This window comes from Drosophila sechellia, chromosome 3L (genome assembly GCF_004382195.2).
Source record: "Drosophila sechellia strain sech25 chromosome 3L, ASM438219v1, whole genome shotgun sequence".
Taxonomy (NCBI): Eukaryota; Metazoa; Arthropoda; class Insecta; order Diptera; family Drosophilidae; genus Drosophila; species Drosophila sechellia.
The window spans coordinates 5,411,405-5,426,324 of record NC_045951.1 but is presented as its reverse complement, the minus strand read 5'-3'; the positions used below and the strand labels follow the sequence as shown (position 1 = coordinate 5,426,324).

Below are 14,920 nucleotides of genomic sequence, written 5' to 3'. Positions count from 1 at the left end.
TTATTCTTAATTACATGCAGCCCAATTATTACTGTTTATGCGTGGCCCATAAATTGCACAAATAAATTCAGTTCGCCATTTCCGCTTCATTTCGTTAGTTTCAAATTAACTGCCGGGGGAGCATTTAAATCTTGAAACTATGGCATTCTGCTATAAATCTGAAACATCAAGAAAATTTACTTTTAAATGAAAGTGAAAGTTTTGACTTGAGCGCTTTTTACTTAAAAGATTATCGCTTAGCAGAGACTCACACCGGAACTGGGCAAAAGCTTAAGATGGTCGAAGAGCTTTCAAGTTACTTGCGACGCCAGCAAAGACATCGAAAAGCTTTAACCCTTGCGCGGTGCCGCATTGAGTAAGTGTTATTTTCGGCGGAAAATTGGAACCGTCGTGACTGAGACACCACGGACTCAAAATCAAATATTATTTCATATACACACGTAATATAGTGTAGTGTTATTATGCTTAAATGCGCATCAATAATATACATTTTAACCCCCTTACAGCTCATGGCATAATAATCGGTCAACGATTTGGCCAACCGTTTTTCCCTAATGCCCATGCAAACAACTGCAGGCTGAATGTGGACGATGGCAATTGAACATAAATATATGGCTGCAGCAAGAAGCACAACTATGTCACACAGCCATGCGTGCACACGAAAAAAAACTTAATACTTATAAGTTACTTATAAGTTCTTGATCTCAAAGTGTAAAAGCTAATTTGAATTGACTACAAGGTAACTTTCCTTACACTTGAAGAAAGAATGCTCTATTCAGTTTAATGAACTTTTCAAGAATAAATACTATTCCCTAATCTATCGTGTCAAAACCAATTATGTATAATTAGTTGTATAAGCTAGTTTTAAGTATATATAGTTTTAAGTATATAGATATATTTAAGTTATCTAAAGTTCTACAAATTTTTTGATGGTGCATCTGTGCACGTTTTACTTGAGCCATATTTTTCGCTTGCAATCAAACAACATATGCTGCGCACTTGCTCACGCGATGAACAAGGACCAACTGTGACTATGACGGAGGATATGGACACGCACACACGGATGGGGACACGCACACACACACACTGTCAGTTAGAAGGACACATGGTCACACGGACGTGGCCGCATTGGCTGTTGATAATTGAATAATTAACATTGTATAAAATGGCTCAACAAGCGGATGGAAAGAGAGTGAAAGAGCAGGTGGATCCGCCGTCTCCCTTTTGGCCAGACATCCGGCGCCCAGGTCATCAGGTCAAATGCAACCACAATGTCAGCCATGCCCCCCAAACCGCACCCACCCCCCTGTACACATTTTTATATATGTGGATGTGCTCGCTGGAAAAATGCAGGGGTTGTTGGACACACAAATAGATTTAGTATAATTGGGCTACTAGGGATATATATCGTGTGTTCTTCATGTTAATATAATTGACTTGCGGTGGGAAAATCTTTTCGATACATGTCTGCCGTTTATTGATTAAAATCCAACTTTTTAGTCGCATTGAAATTGAAAACTTGTCAATGTGCTTTTTACCCTTGAAGTGAACGGTTCGATTTTTGGATAAGCTATAAAAAACAACATTGAAGTCATGCACGAGGCAAATCCAAGTAAAAGTGTGTAAAGTTTAAGATAAATACTCATATATTAGATATCTATTCAGCTCCTCTTATCAAATTTAGATTAATTAAAACTAAGAGAGACAATTAAAATCTTTGATCTTGGTTTACATGAACATATTGTGATATAACAATTGCAGCAAATGAAACATATGTTTAACAAACTGTTCGTAGATTGTTGCAAACTTTTGGAAACCTTTGCGAAATTGAAAAACTCATCTTATCCTTGTAATTCTGTTAATTCCGAGCTGCACTTAAAAGCTCCTTGAACTGATTGGCTTTATATTTATTCCGTAATCCACCCAATAGCTGCTCGCAAGGCCTTTTCGTCCACCAGCTCCTCGCGTCGCAGTAGCAATGGGTGTGCCAGTGGCCACGACGTCGAGGAGGAAGAGGAGGAGCAGCTCTTCCAGGAGGCGTCGTCCAGCACAAGAACAAACAGCGTCGATGGGAGTGGCACCCCCTTCGCCGCCGCTGTCAGTGCGACGCCGGTTACGGATTTCTATAGCAATGCCACCGTACTCATTACGGGCGGTACGGGCTTCGTGGGCAAAGTGTTAACAGAGAAATTGCTTCGCTCGTTTGGATTGCGTAAAATTTACATGCTGATACGCAGCAAGGACAAAATGAGCGTGCAGGAGCGTTTGAAGGGCTTTTTCAATGAATCGGTAAGTGTCAGGACAGGATGCGGGAGCCTGCTGTCAGGCGGCGACCCATTCCATGCCGTTGGCCACGACAATATCGGATAAAATCCCAACCCACTGCCTCCGAACAGATATTCAATAGGATGCGCGAGGAGTCACCGCAATTGTTGGCAAAGGTGCATCCGATACGCGCTGATTACAGTGCCATCGACCTGGACATTGATTCCGCCGACCGAGCAATGCTCTCGTCTGAGGTCCAGGTGAGTAACTTTTGTTGATGCGCTCCACCGGCCCCCCTTCCCCCATCGCCAGTTTCAATCCACCGCAACCACTCCTCTGTTGGCAATTCAATCAATGGACTTTTTGTGTGAGAAACTTTTCATGGGTCTTTGTTGTGTTTGCCTATCTGGATGGCTCCCCCGATTCCTGTCTGTTACTATCTATTTACACTTAGAAAAAGGAGAAGTAACATAACTAAATAATACTTATATCTTAGATGGCATTCCACAGATTAGGGGGCACTACCAAGATACCAATCTTGTTAGCTGGCATATTTAGCATAGAACATTTTCTTCAGTGTTCGAACTATCGCAACGTGCCCCTCGACAACCCTAGTTGCCGCATTACGTATACGTAAAACGTTGCATGCCAAAGGCAGGCTCAATGTTTACGACAACGCCAGCCAGGCAGTCAGTTTATTTCCTTCGTTTCTCGCCCCTTATTTTTTCTGGTCTGTTTTGTTGATCACAAGAGGCACACGATGTGTGCATATGTATATGTATATATTTTCTACTTTTGAACAAAAATTGAAAAACCTACCGCCACGTAAAACTGTGAAAATGTGTGCTGCTGCTTCGCCTGCTGGTGGTTATAAAACACAATATATAAATAAATGAAAATTCCTGTGCATGCTTCAAGTGCCTGGCATGCGCGAGCCATTGTCCTGCCATCCTGGCGCATCCGCATCCGCATCTGCATCCTCGTCCGCATCCGTTGGTCGTTTTTATTTTCCTCAACTTCCCGTACTGTTTGCAAAAACATTTTGCATACAAGTCACTCAGGCCTGGTCGGTCTGCTTAGAGTCCGCTTGCACTGTTTTTCAGCTGAAATTGCTTTGTTGTCGATGTTCAATGCACGCGTGGTACTGCAGGATTCCCGCCTCAGCGTCCTGTTTCCAGGACCGCTTCCATCTGCCACCGCTCATTCTGCTGCATTCTGTGTGCTGACTTGCAGGCTAACATGGAGCGCAGAGCAGCCCCAATTCCCCACCAGATCGCAGCTTGAGCGATTAACAGTGATGGAAGGGGTACAATAGAGACTTATTTGCCAAACTGAAAATATTATTTCATACCAACTCGAATAATACTGTATGCCACGAATTAATACTAATTTGTTAGCTGTGAAATAATTTTCTACACATATTTTGCCTAGTAATAGTTACAAGACATGTAAAAATCTTTAAGATACTAGATATTTGCCAACACTGACTGATGCTGCTTTGTATGCGAATCTCATGTGCATTTTGCATGAGCATTTCTGTGCTACTGGGCTCTTCCCTCTTTGTTCTTTTCATTTTTAATATGCATTACAATTCTTCTGGTCTGGTTTAACTTCGCCTGTAGATTGTCTTTAATGTTGTGGCATCGGTGAAATTCAATGAGAAACTGAGCGACGCCATTGACATTAATGTCCTGGGCACGAAAAAGATCCTCGACTTGGCCATGGAAATGAAGCACTTGAAGGTAAGTTGATTGCAAACTATACTTTTAAAGGTACTTACCACTCAACAAAAATAACATTATGTGAAAATCCATTGTAATGATGCCTTGTTTAAACAATGATTCATGAAAACCCGCCAATATTCCATTCTGAACCAACCAATGTATCAGCAATCAGTACGCTGCCATTCAATACCGATTCCATGCATATAATTTAAAAGCCTATTAAAGGCTTCCACCGACTTTATATTCCACCCACCCATCATGACTGGCATTGGTTGCACTTCCATTAGGGGAAATGGTTAAATAAAGGTTCAATATTCGCATATCGCGCTTTTAAGTAACCAAAATAAATAATTCCCGTTGCTGAATAAATGCAAAAATATTTGAGTATGAATTGTTATATTTACGTGCTGTATTTTCCCCCTTTTTCTCCCCAAATTTTCCCTTTTCCCAACTATTTGGGTGTTTCATATTTTACGGCGTTGGCGGGCAAATAATTTCGAACACAATTCAATCAACATTCAACATGCGTGTTTCCCTTCCGATTGCGATGGTCCCCCATTTGGATTCTTCCTCGTGGAAAATACCACAGTCCTTCGTGCACATTTCAACACTCTACTGCAACTGCAATCGCAAATTCATCAAGGAACAAGTGTACGAGAACGAAATTGGCTACGAAAAAATCATGCAGGTTGGTAATGCTAGCATAAAGTTTAATATCCGTCAAACGGAATCTTAACACTTAGCAAACTAAAGTCACTTAAATAATAATCTACCTTTTCATTAAAGACAACCGTAAGCTGGGTTGAATTTTCACCACCACTTCTTACTCCTGCAGATCTACCGCACATTTGACGACGAAACTCTGGAGAAGATGCGGCACTGTCTGATTGGCCAGATGCCAAACACCTACACGATGACAAAGAAGTGTGCCGAGAATCTGGTGAATCATCGGGCATTCCACATGCCGGCGGGTATTTTTCGACCGCCCATAGGTGAGTTGGATGGGCGGAGGGAATATTTATTGCGGTTGCAGACTTGACTTAACAAACTAATTGTCAGATAATTAGCACAAATACCCAAGGGCAGCCATTGTGTAAGCAAAAACACACAAGAAACATTTCCAGCTCCTTCCATTTGAGGGAGAGATCCCCGGAGGATCTCTGTGGCAACAAAAGGAATATTTAAAATTTTGTGAAAAATGGCCAACAGAGTTGTCTTCGTTCGGTAGCCAGTGAATTTGGGGGGAGGGTTCTTAGGGTTTACCAGATAAATGCATGTGAAAAAAGTTTATATATTTCGTTTTTTTTTTTTTGTGATTTTGTTTGCTTCTTTGTTTTGTGCTGCACAAAACGCAACGTAACGTAACGAACGAAACGTAACAAAAAGTCAGAGGATGGCTGACTTGGTTTACCATCGTCTCAGTGCTGGAGGAATGGGAATCCTGGCTGCCGAAGCTCTCGAGGAACAGAGCACAAACAAATTTTCATTTATTTTAACACAAAAATGCCAAAGCATCGTCCCCATGTAGCTGCATCGTAAGCTGCCTGTGCAAACGAGAATGGCAATGGAAAAAGGACCATTTTCGGATGATTTGGTAGATAGCGAAATACTCTAACCTAAAATAGTGGTTTTCATACAAGAATTTTTATTTAAATCGGGGGCATATTTATTTGGTTTCCTTACCTGCTAAATAACACAATTAAAATCATTGTAAGGGTTCCTAACCTCTTTTAAAAATTAAATATGTGAAATATTTAATAAGTACATTTATGTGCGATATTAATTTATGTTTCTTATTTAACAAATATTTGCTTAAACATATTTTAAATATTTTAAAATGTGAAGTGACGATATATCCTTTGAACTCTGTTGCCCAAGAGTGTTGGTTGAAAAAATCAAGTCCAAAACTTGCAATTGGGAGTCAGGCATATCAGTTAGCAGAATGGCAAATGGAATGGGAAGTTCGGAATGAGTTGGCTTAGGTGGCAGTGGTGGCTGCTGGACCAGTCCCTACCATTATCGCTTTGACGTTGGCAAAAATCAACCAGGATACTCCCGGCACAGTAAAAGTCCTCCTCCTTCGGCGTCTGCGATTCTCTGGCCGAGCGAACAAAGCAGCCATTAATTCTTATTTATTCGCAGTAATGTCAACGTACAAGGATCCATTTCCCGGCTGGACTGATAATTTGTACGGGCCATCAGGTTTATGCACTTGGTCCGCCCGGGGACTCGTCCGTTGCATTTACGGCAAGGCCAGCTGCAAGGCGAACATGGTGCCCGCCGATTATGTGGTGAATGCCATGATAGCAACCGCCTGGGATATCGCTCGAAGGTTAGTCCTCCAGCGCACAGCACACAACACACAGCACAGAAGCATCCTGCTGAAGCGGCGCCAAAGGATGTGTAAAAGTTGTAAAGAGTTACACCGCAAGCTGATAGCATTCGCTTGTTTGCAAACGACAGGAAGAAGGTGGAAATTCGCAAATACCACGGACGGCGAAATTAAGAAGGGCAAAGGTCGCGGGTGATAATGTCAAGGGACCGGAAAAAAAGATCACCTCTTTTTGCTTTTTAACTAGGGTGCTTAATTTATTTTGTTGTATATTATTCAGTCTTTTCTTCATAAGATTTCAACCACACAATAAGGTTTATAAAGCAATTATATTTTATTGTAAAGGAGCGTATCAAATAGTTGAATCAATTTCTTTTTGTCAAAAAAGTTATCTTCTGTTTTCGTGCCTGCAGATTTAAGCTCCGCGAGAGTAAAGTGGATGGAAAATCGGAGTTGCCCGTATACAACTACGTGTCCGATGCGAACAACATAACCTGGGGCCAATATATGCATCTGTCGCGCAAAGGATTTCACGAACCTTTCGACAAGGCGCTTTGGTGAGTTTATGCCACACACTGTGCATTCGGCAGCATTCTGCTATTTGGTATAAAAATAAATATTCTTTATTGAATTTTTGTCCCCGTTTAAAAAAAAAATCAACACGAACCGCTGCCGTATTGTATGCATGTCTAATCCAATGCTTAAATATTGCCGAATGTTTTTGTGAATGGAAAATTTATCTATGCTCTGCTAATACCTTGAAAAAACGAAACCTGAACGAAATTCGGTATAAAAAACCTGGCTCAAACAACCTAAAAACCAACGAACACAAACTGGAAACACAAAACGAACTGGGGATTGCCAACTAAACCAAATCGAACCCAAATGCCACACGAAATCGCTATATCCACGACCTCTCACACATACACACGCACACACCCACTCACACGTACATGTCCTGCGATCGACCGCATTATTGTCACAGGTGCTTCTCGTACGTTATAATACCATCGAAGCCTCTGCATTGTGCAATTGCATTTTTCTTGCACAATATCCCAGCTTATATTTTAGATTTAATTGCCATGGTCACCGGACAAAAGCGCATGTAAGTACACTCACACATCGATTCAGCTGCTCTCCGCACAAACACACCCACACATGCATGCTCGACCCTTTGCCACGCCCATCCTCGCCACCGCCCCCATTGAGAATACGCTTGCAAAGGTGGCAATGGTGTTGGTGTGTGGGTTTTCGGGGGGTTTGGCTACATTGAATGGGTTTTAAATGGTACATGGAAAGGCAATTGAATGACCTGTTCAGGGTATCCATGGGGCACCTAGTTTTTAACATGGACTTTGCCACGGATAAATAATCAAGAGGATTTATTAGGGTAACATATGTTCTATACACAATTTATTTAATTTAGCTCTCTGCGCAGTAAGATAGAACTATATAATATTAATATGTTATATATTTGATTATATTGATGGACAATCAATAAATCTGCTTTAATTACTTCACAAAACTGAAAAGAAAGAGCAATGGCAGTTCTTTGTTTCCATTCAGTCGACCCTCTTGGCAAGCTTCTTAGTTCCGAGCGTATACGTAATATTTAACAAATTGCAATTAGAGCGCATTAGCCTCAGCATTTTGCCATTTATTTATGTAGGTGGGGGTCCACCACAGCCTCCACTCAAGCTCAACGCAATTAGCAAACATATTGACAACAATCTCTGCATCTAAATACCCCTCACACACTTCATGCATTTTGTGCACAAAGAGATACCATCAGTTGAACATCCCTTCGATATCCTTTTACATCCAGCGCGTACACGGTAGAAACGCAGCTTTATTATTTTATATAGATATTGCTTCTGCATTGAACCCATGATTTCTTTCGGTGCAGCTATGCGAAGGCGTACGGGAAGATCTCTCGCATAATCGACATGATGGCTTGGTTCGGATTGAAGGAGTGGAAGTTCGCCCATCGCAACATTGACGAATTGAACGAGCTGCTGCCACGCGAGGAGCGTTCGGTGCTGCAGTTCAACATTGCGACGATTAATTGGAGCGAATATTTCCGCTCATACCTCAGCGGCATCAGGCGCTACTTCTTCAAGGATAGCGCTAACGATAATAAATTACAGCAGCGCAGAACTATTTATCGCAGGTGGGTCTGACTCACCAGGTTGGCTCAAGGACCAGTGCGAAAGGCGGTTGGAAGGGTCCTTTGGTCCCACGCTAAGTAGTTTTTAATTACACTTTGTTTACTCCGTTTTTTGCATGCTGCTCCCGGCGCTTCTGCGATGCATCTGTAACTGGACTCGCTCAGGATGCTCATTTTGCACACGCTGCTGAAGACGACATTTGGTCTTTCATTAATTATGTGCATGCTCAGAGTTTATCTCAGGATTTTCAAAATTATGCCAAAGATTGCGCTCTGAACGGGCATCGTTATAAATTGTAATCTTAATAAAAGTGTGCGATTCTTAAAGCGTATCTGACTCTTGTCTGGCATTACTCATACGCCGTGTGGCGTGGAACTTTTGACAACTTTTGTCCCCTGCTCGTTCGCCTCCTTTCGCGCTGACAGACGTCTTAGTTGGCCCCTCACGTTGCCTGGTAAGTAAAGTTACCTTTTCCGAACTTTATGCGAGCGGTTTTTTTCCATTGGTACATATATGCAGTAGGTAGAGGTATTACTTATACACATATACATATATATTTTGTTGTCACGCCGAGGTCCGTGAAATATGATGCAATTTCTGGAGCGATAAAGTTGCAAGGACGCCACGATCTCGAAGCGCATCAAAATGTGAGCTGTGTGTGTTGACTTTGAGTGCGGGAAAGTTAGCGGTCGCTGTGGGTAAAGTTGCCAGATACTCTAACCCAAAACGATATGGCATTAATGCTGTTATGCTAGGGAAACAATGAAAATATATTATACAAATATTTAAAATTGTAAATAAAAATATTTAAAAAATTATGGCCAAATACTGCACAATCTATATAATTTATGTCGTAATAAATTTTTAACTTGATGTATGCATATTAAATTATGAGATTAATGATTGTAACTAAACTTAGTACTTTGCTTAGGATTTTTAGGCTTGATTATTAAAGATCACATTATAACCAATAGGGTGAAATACTATTCCTTTGATATTAGGGAATTGTAGTCCAACAAACCGCTAAAATACACCGTGTAGTTTCCCAACAAAGAAAAATGGCCAAGAAGTGAACGTAAACAACATGACAAATACAAACACACACCTACTATCAGCGACATATGTAAGTGGATATATGTATGCTGGGGCCACATACATATATAATTTTAGTTAAAAGTTTTACTTCTCGCATATTTCATATTCTTGGCTGCAAGTTTTTTCCACCTCGAGCATTTCCTTGTTTCATATTTCATCCCGAAAAAGAAGGACAAAGAAAGAAACAGAGCTGGCTGCGAGAAGCTGGCGAGAGTAAGCGAGAAGGGCGTCGCGGCGCATTCATTATTGTGTAATATTTTTACATTATTTTATTATAAATCAACAAAATGCACTCAACGCGGCAGCGCAGAAAAAAGAGTTAAAAGTTGCATCTACGTCGACGCCGGCAGCAACTGCAACTTCTGCCGCTGACAGCAGAAACACATTAAACGTCATAAAATGCACAACGCAGCGAAAAGTCGCCGACAACGAGGGGGCGTTCGGGCCCTTTGCCTTTATAATTTATTTTTGCTTGAATTAATGTGAATACTTTTTACCACTTGGCTGCACCGAGTTGCCCCAGCTACCTGATAGTGCAGCTACCAGCTTCCATCCAGCCTCCAGTCTGTGCCACCTGATAAGGTAAGTGCTGCAGGAGGGCCCCCGAAAAATACTTAAAAATTATCATAAGTGCATCTGAAGGCTCCCGAAGGACATGTGTGAGCGGGAGCGGGCAAAATCGACAGCTCGCGATTGTATAAAGGGGCTTAAGTATATCGAATTGTGCTAATTTGGTCTATTAAAATAAAATATTTTATAATTGAAACTTTAATCAAGCGAATTACAGTGTTTAATTTGGATGGGGAACCCGTACGTTATTACACATTTCCGACCCAATTTAAATGCGTGCTTTACCAGAGAAATACCGAACCAGATCTAGTTCCACGGTCAGCCTAGCATAATTAGTCCGGTCATGTCAACCGACGAGCATTGGACAGAGTGGAGCCAAAACTCACCGACCAGTGGGAAATATGCAACATCATCAGCTGTCAACTGCCAGCTGCAACATGCAGCATTAGATACAGATGCGAGCATGCAAGATGTGCAGCGAGTGTTGATAATCAAGTCAACATTAGAGAATGTCCGCTCATGCGGACACTGAGCTGCTCATGGGCGGGCAATGCGGCGTATGAGCAATATTCCAGCAGCAGCAGCACCATCAGCATCAGCGCCAAAACTCGAACAAAACCAATAAATTTATTGAATGGAACCCAGGCATAAATCACAAAAATTCAGGACAAGCATGCTAAGAATATTTAGCATGTTGCTCGCTCGTATTCTGTGTATTTTTGCGTTTCGTATAGATTTTTAATTTAAAACAACCTGGCCGAAGGTAAGCCTGAGCACCTGTGACCAGGAAAATGCCCTCGAAAGGCCATTAGTTGTTTGTCCTGGACCCAGCCTAATGTCCTCTTGTCAAAGTCCAACCTCAGACAAAGGCAGGACACTCACACTTGCAGAATAAGGACACTGAGCGGAAAACCTACAAGCATTATCACTTATTTAAAAAAATAAAAGATGGAATGAGAAAACCACATAAAAGCCAGTTTTATTGTAGTTTTGTTGAAAAAACGTCTATAGATATTATAATGTGGCCTTGAAAAATATGCATAATAATAATGGAGTAAGAAGTATTTTTTTTTAAATTTTTCTCAGTGTAGCCGGACGAGCTGTGCATGCAAAACGTAGCAAGCAATAAAGAAGATTTGTGTCGCCGTCGCATTTTGTGGATATATTTTTACCCCCTTCTCTTCTCATCTGCTACTCCTTGTACTGTCCTTTTTTTGCAAATTCTGCAGAAAATCTCAGGCCGGAGTAGAAGTCAGGTTTGGTTTGGGCTAATGACCACAGAATGGCTGCTGGTTGCAGTCACTCAGGTAGGTCCTTCTGCATATGTAACCTGGGCCGAAAGGACAGATCTTGACCGTGAGTTCCAATGGTGATGTGTAGGACCTTCAAAGTTATCTCAAAAAATGGAATGTAAATAATATTAAAAAATATTTAAAACAAATAAAAGATCATTTAAAAGCTAAGTTACGACAATTTAAGTCTAATGATTTGGCGTTGCTAATCTCACTAAAAATCGGAATCTACCTTTTCAATGAGCGATCTGCAACATGTGGCAACAATACGATTGCAGTTCCTGGCCAACCCACTCACTACAGCAATTATTGATTGGGCTTCTCCACATTTTTGGGGGCCCTTACGCTAAATTCCTCGCCAAGACCAGTGTGTTCCGTTTGAAACCCATTAAATTCTCCATTGGCCCGGACAACTCAACTTTCAACGTTTGCTCCCCAAAGATTACCGCAAATGCACAATGGTAAAATAATCATAATTGCATATAAAATGTTAATGGGCAATGGACCACGACCCAAACGGCAGCGAAAATGTTTTGGCCAGCTCCTCGCCCTCCAAAAAAAATGGGAACTAAAATAAAAAGAAAAATGCGGAAACTTTTTAATACACCAAAGGACACATTTGGGCCACGCTTTTCCACTCCGCCCATCGAATGTGTGCGCCGCAAAATGCAAAAACAATTACGAAAACTTTGTTGCCGGGCCCAGGATCTGGAAAAACAAGGGAAAACTGAACTCCAAACCAAATGTGGGAAATTTCCCAAGCACAACTTTATGCTGTTGTTCTTTCGCCCCCAACTGGCTCGTTGCTTGTTGCTTTTTATTGGTTATTTGTTGGCATCTTTTCAGCGCTCCGTTATTATTTTTTTTTTTGGTTTGGATTTTTGCTTTCATGTTTTCATTGCTCAAAAATGGGCGATGTGCGATGGGCGGCGTGGCAGCGGCCAACACTTAAATTTACATAATTTCCGCTTCAAGTCGCCAGTGTAAAAGCCTTGGCCAGGATCAGCTGCTCTCGGTCCAGAGGCAACCGTTCTAACTTGTTTCCCCCGTCCATTACATTTTATTTTTGGTTTTTGCTCCTTCCCCCGAGAGCGCGGAAATGTTGGCAATATTTTAACGCTTCTATTTAAGCTGAATTCGCCACCGTGTTTTCTGGGCCCAGCTCTTGTTTTTGTGGTAGACCCAACACGTTACCGACTTTTTGGCCTTTGGCAAGTGCACGAACACGAAAACGAAAAGTGCAGCCCCACTTGTTGGGGCCCTAATACACCAAGGGCAACTTCATAGATGCTTAGCAATTATGGCCACGCCAACTATTTTATTCGCGCTTCACACAGCCAAGTGAATTGCGAGTTCATCGAGTGGTTCCATTAAATACGATAGGGGTCCTGCAAATGGCAAAGGGTTGAACTCAATCGATCTGCTCCACAAGTTGAAGTGTAAACATGATGGAATCGTCGAAATCAAAATGCAAGCAAAATGCTTAACCCTAACCTAGAAGTTCAGTTTAAGCGGTTCAGTTTGTAAAGAGTGTCTAGTTAATGTGTTTACACCTCGATAGTTATAGTGTTTTCACACCTCAAGTTCGTATTTACAATAATTTAATTTTTTATTCGTATTTCCGTGTGCATTATTCTGAAATTTTTTGCATAATAGCTTTTTTTCTACAAGAATGGCATTCGTTTTCCATTATAAATATATAGCCATTTTAATTTTAGCGCTATGTAAGCAACACTGTTAGCTTCGAAGTGTTTCAGTGTTAAAAAAATTTCCTAATGCTTTGGAGTTTTCGATTATATCTCCTTTACAATTTTAGTGAGATACGGTCTCTTTAATTCCGAAAGTCATTCTTGACGCTACAAAAGTTTTGAAGAAGCAGAGCTAATTTGAGTTTCAAATAATATAATATATTGGTGCAAGCGACAAGCCCATCGTAGAGATGAAGGACCCATTGAATCCAAATCCGTCTGCCCAAGGGGATGCAATTGCTGTAACTATTCCGCTCGCAGGTATATATATGTAGTATATATATGTAGATTTAGTCACTTTGAAAAGGAACACGTGCAAAAGAAGAAGAAGAGCACCACGCCAAGCACTTTTTCGCTTTAAGAAATAGCATTTATTTTAACCCTCTTTTATCTAAAATGAACAGGCAGAGCACATCGTAGATTGATTATTTGGTTTTTTCCGTTCTAGATGATTTGAACGCATCTCCTATCCATGTTACCAATGCCATGGATTGTGATGCGCCCGAAAAGCCATTAGAATTGAAAAAAAAAGCCGATGATAAATCTTCTCGCGTGATCACTGTTGGCGATTCTCAGTCGCATAAGCCATTAGAATTGAAAAAAATGGCAGATGATGAATCTGCTGTCGTGATCAATGCTGACGCAACCAGTGGCTCTAAGAAGCAAAAGAAAAAGAAAAATAAGGGGAGATCGAAACGTACCCAAAAGGCAACTAGTCGCCCGTTGACCATGTCCGTGTCCGCCAAGGATGCGCTTATGGTTTTGAATGAGTTGAAGGGCGTGACAATCGACAAAATGGAAGTAAAACGAAAGCACGATGGGATAATTATGGCCTACATTGTTGTTAACTCAAAGAAATACGAAGGGAAGGGTTTTTCGTTAGCCTCTGCCAGGAATGCAGCTTGCGAGAAGGCTCTGCAGGGAGTCTTAACCACCAAAATGAAAGCTGTGTTGGACGAGCCAGAAAATAGCGCGGGCAGCGATGAGGATGATTTACTCGGAAAGATGGCCTCTTATGCCGTTCACAAACTTGCTGAGGAATGGAAGAGTAATGATATTGATGTCGCAGCCGTGTATAATGACTTGAAGAAGAAGCTGACGCCTGGCTTCGATCCAAAGGCATCGTCGCCAGGGAAGCCGTTGCCCAAATCATGGAAGAATATGGACCCTTGCATGGTTCTTACCTATATGCGCCCCCAGATAAACTTTAAAGTTTCGAGTTTCACTGGTACTGACCAAAATAAAACTTTCTCCATGAGCGCCCGTGTGGACAACTGCGAGTTTAATGCTGATGGGCCATCCAAAAAGGTAGCCCGCTACAGACTAACCGCTTTAGTTTGTAACAAACTTTTTGGAACCGAATATCCACAAAAATAAGCGAAAACATCAAATGGATCTGGGCGCATTGCCGGCAACACGTAATACTGACTTGAATAAATATAATAATACCTTACAACAAATAACACTCTTCATTGTATTCATTTGTATCGTAAATAAAACTTAAACCACTTCATTCATTTACTTCTTGATTTTATTGGAAATTCCCTTTTCTGCTACAAAAAACTTTAGATCAATCTTTTTTATTACATCACCCCGGAACCTATGCAATTATTTGCATTCATATTTCATATTCCATTTTCCTGTCGGTCCGATAGAAAGACAAATAAAAAGGCGGGAGGACACAGATCTTGGATGAATTTAATTAAAAATGTTCATGACAGTTCAA

General features: G+C 41.2%; 2 protein-coding genes and 1 long non-coding RNA gene across 6 annotated transcripts; all 3 read left to right on the top strand.

Annotated features, from left to right (window-relative positions):
- The first annotated feature begins 373 nt into the window (after positions 1 to 373).
- LOC116801246 lies at positions 374 to 816 on the top strand. The gene is made up of 2 exons (XR_004361880.1): positions 374 to 440; positions 507 to 816. It is a non-coding gene; the product is annotated as an uncharacterized LOC116801246 (long non-coding RNA).
- A 693-nt stretch (positions 817 to 1,509) lies between these two features.
- Positions 1,510 to 8,820, top strand: LOC6610880 (fatty acyl-CoA reductase wat). 4 transcript variants are annotated; one of them, XM_032718965.1, is made up of 11 exons: positions 1,511 to 1,618; positions 1,931 to 2,289; positions 2,397 to 2,525; positions 3,888 to 4,007; positions 4,579 to 4,677; positions 4,825 to 4,981; positions 6,132 to 6,321; positions 6,735 to 6,878; positions 7,307 to 7,426; positions 8,228 to 8,491; positions 8,654 to 8,820. In XM_032718965.1, the coding sequence occupies exons 1-11, from the start codon at positions 1,594 to 1,596 to the stop codon at positions 8,763 to 8,765; spliced, it is 1,719 nt and encodes a 572-aa protein (XP_032574856.1). In that variant the 5' UTR covers positions 1,511 to 1,593; the 3' UTR covers positions 8,766 to 8,820. The 4 variants fall into 4 exon arrangements, with proteins under 4 accessions (XP_032574859.1, XP_032574856.1, XP_032574858.1 ...); XM_032718966.1 differs by having other exon boundaries at positions 1,579 to 1,612; XM_032718967.1 differs by lacking the exon at positions 7,307 to 7,426.
- Positions 8,821 to 13,289: 4,469 nt separating this feature from the next.
- LOC6610879 lies at positions 13,290 to 14,711 on the top strand. The gene is made up of 2 exons (XM_002035406.2): positions 13,290 to 13,455; positions 13,643 to 14,711. Exons 1-2 carry the CDS (start codon positions 13,386 to 13,388, stop codon positions 14,569 to 14,571), a joined length of 999 nt encoding a protein of 332 aa, XP_002035442.1. The 5' UTR covers positions 13,290 to 13,385; the 3' UTR covers positions 14,572 to 14,711.
- The last annotated feature ends 209 nt before the right edge of the window (positions 14,712 to 14,920 follow it).

What these genes read in the sequence shown, in the direction of transcription:
- LOC6610880 (XM_032718965.1), top strand. Translation starts at nt 1,594, where the DNA reads ATGCACGAGGCAAATCCAAGTAAAA. An exon ending in CGAGGCAAATCCAAGTAAAA is followed by an intron (nt 1,619 to 1,930) that starts GTGTGTAAAGTT and finishes TCCACCCAATAG; the next exon opens with CTGCTCGCAAGGCCTTTTCG. An exon ending in GTCACCGGACAAAAGCGCAT is followed by an intron (nt 7,427 to 8,227) that starts GTAAGTACACTC and finishes CTTTCGGTGCAG; the next exon opens with CTATGCGAAGGCGTACGGGA.
- LOC6610879 (XM_002035406.2), top strand. Translation starts at nt 13,386, where the DNA reads ATGAAGGACCCATTGAATCCAAATCCGTCTGCCCAAGGGGATGCAATT. An exon ending in TGTAACTATTCCGCTCGCAG is followed by an intron (nt 13,456 to 13,642) that starts GTATATATATGT and finishes TTTCCGTTCTAG; the next exon opens with ATGATTTGAACGCATCTCCT.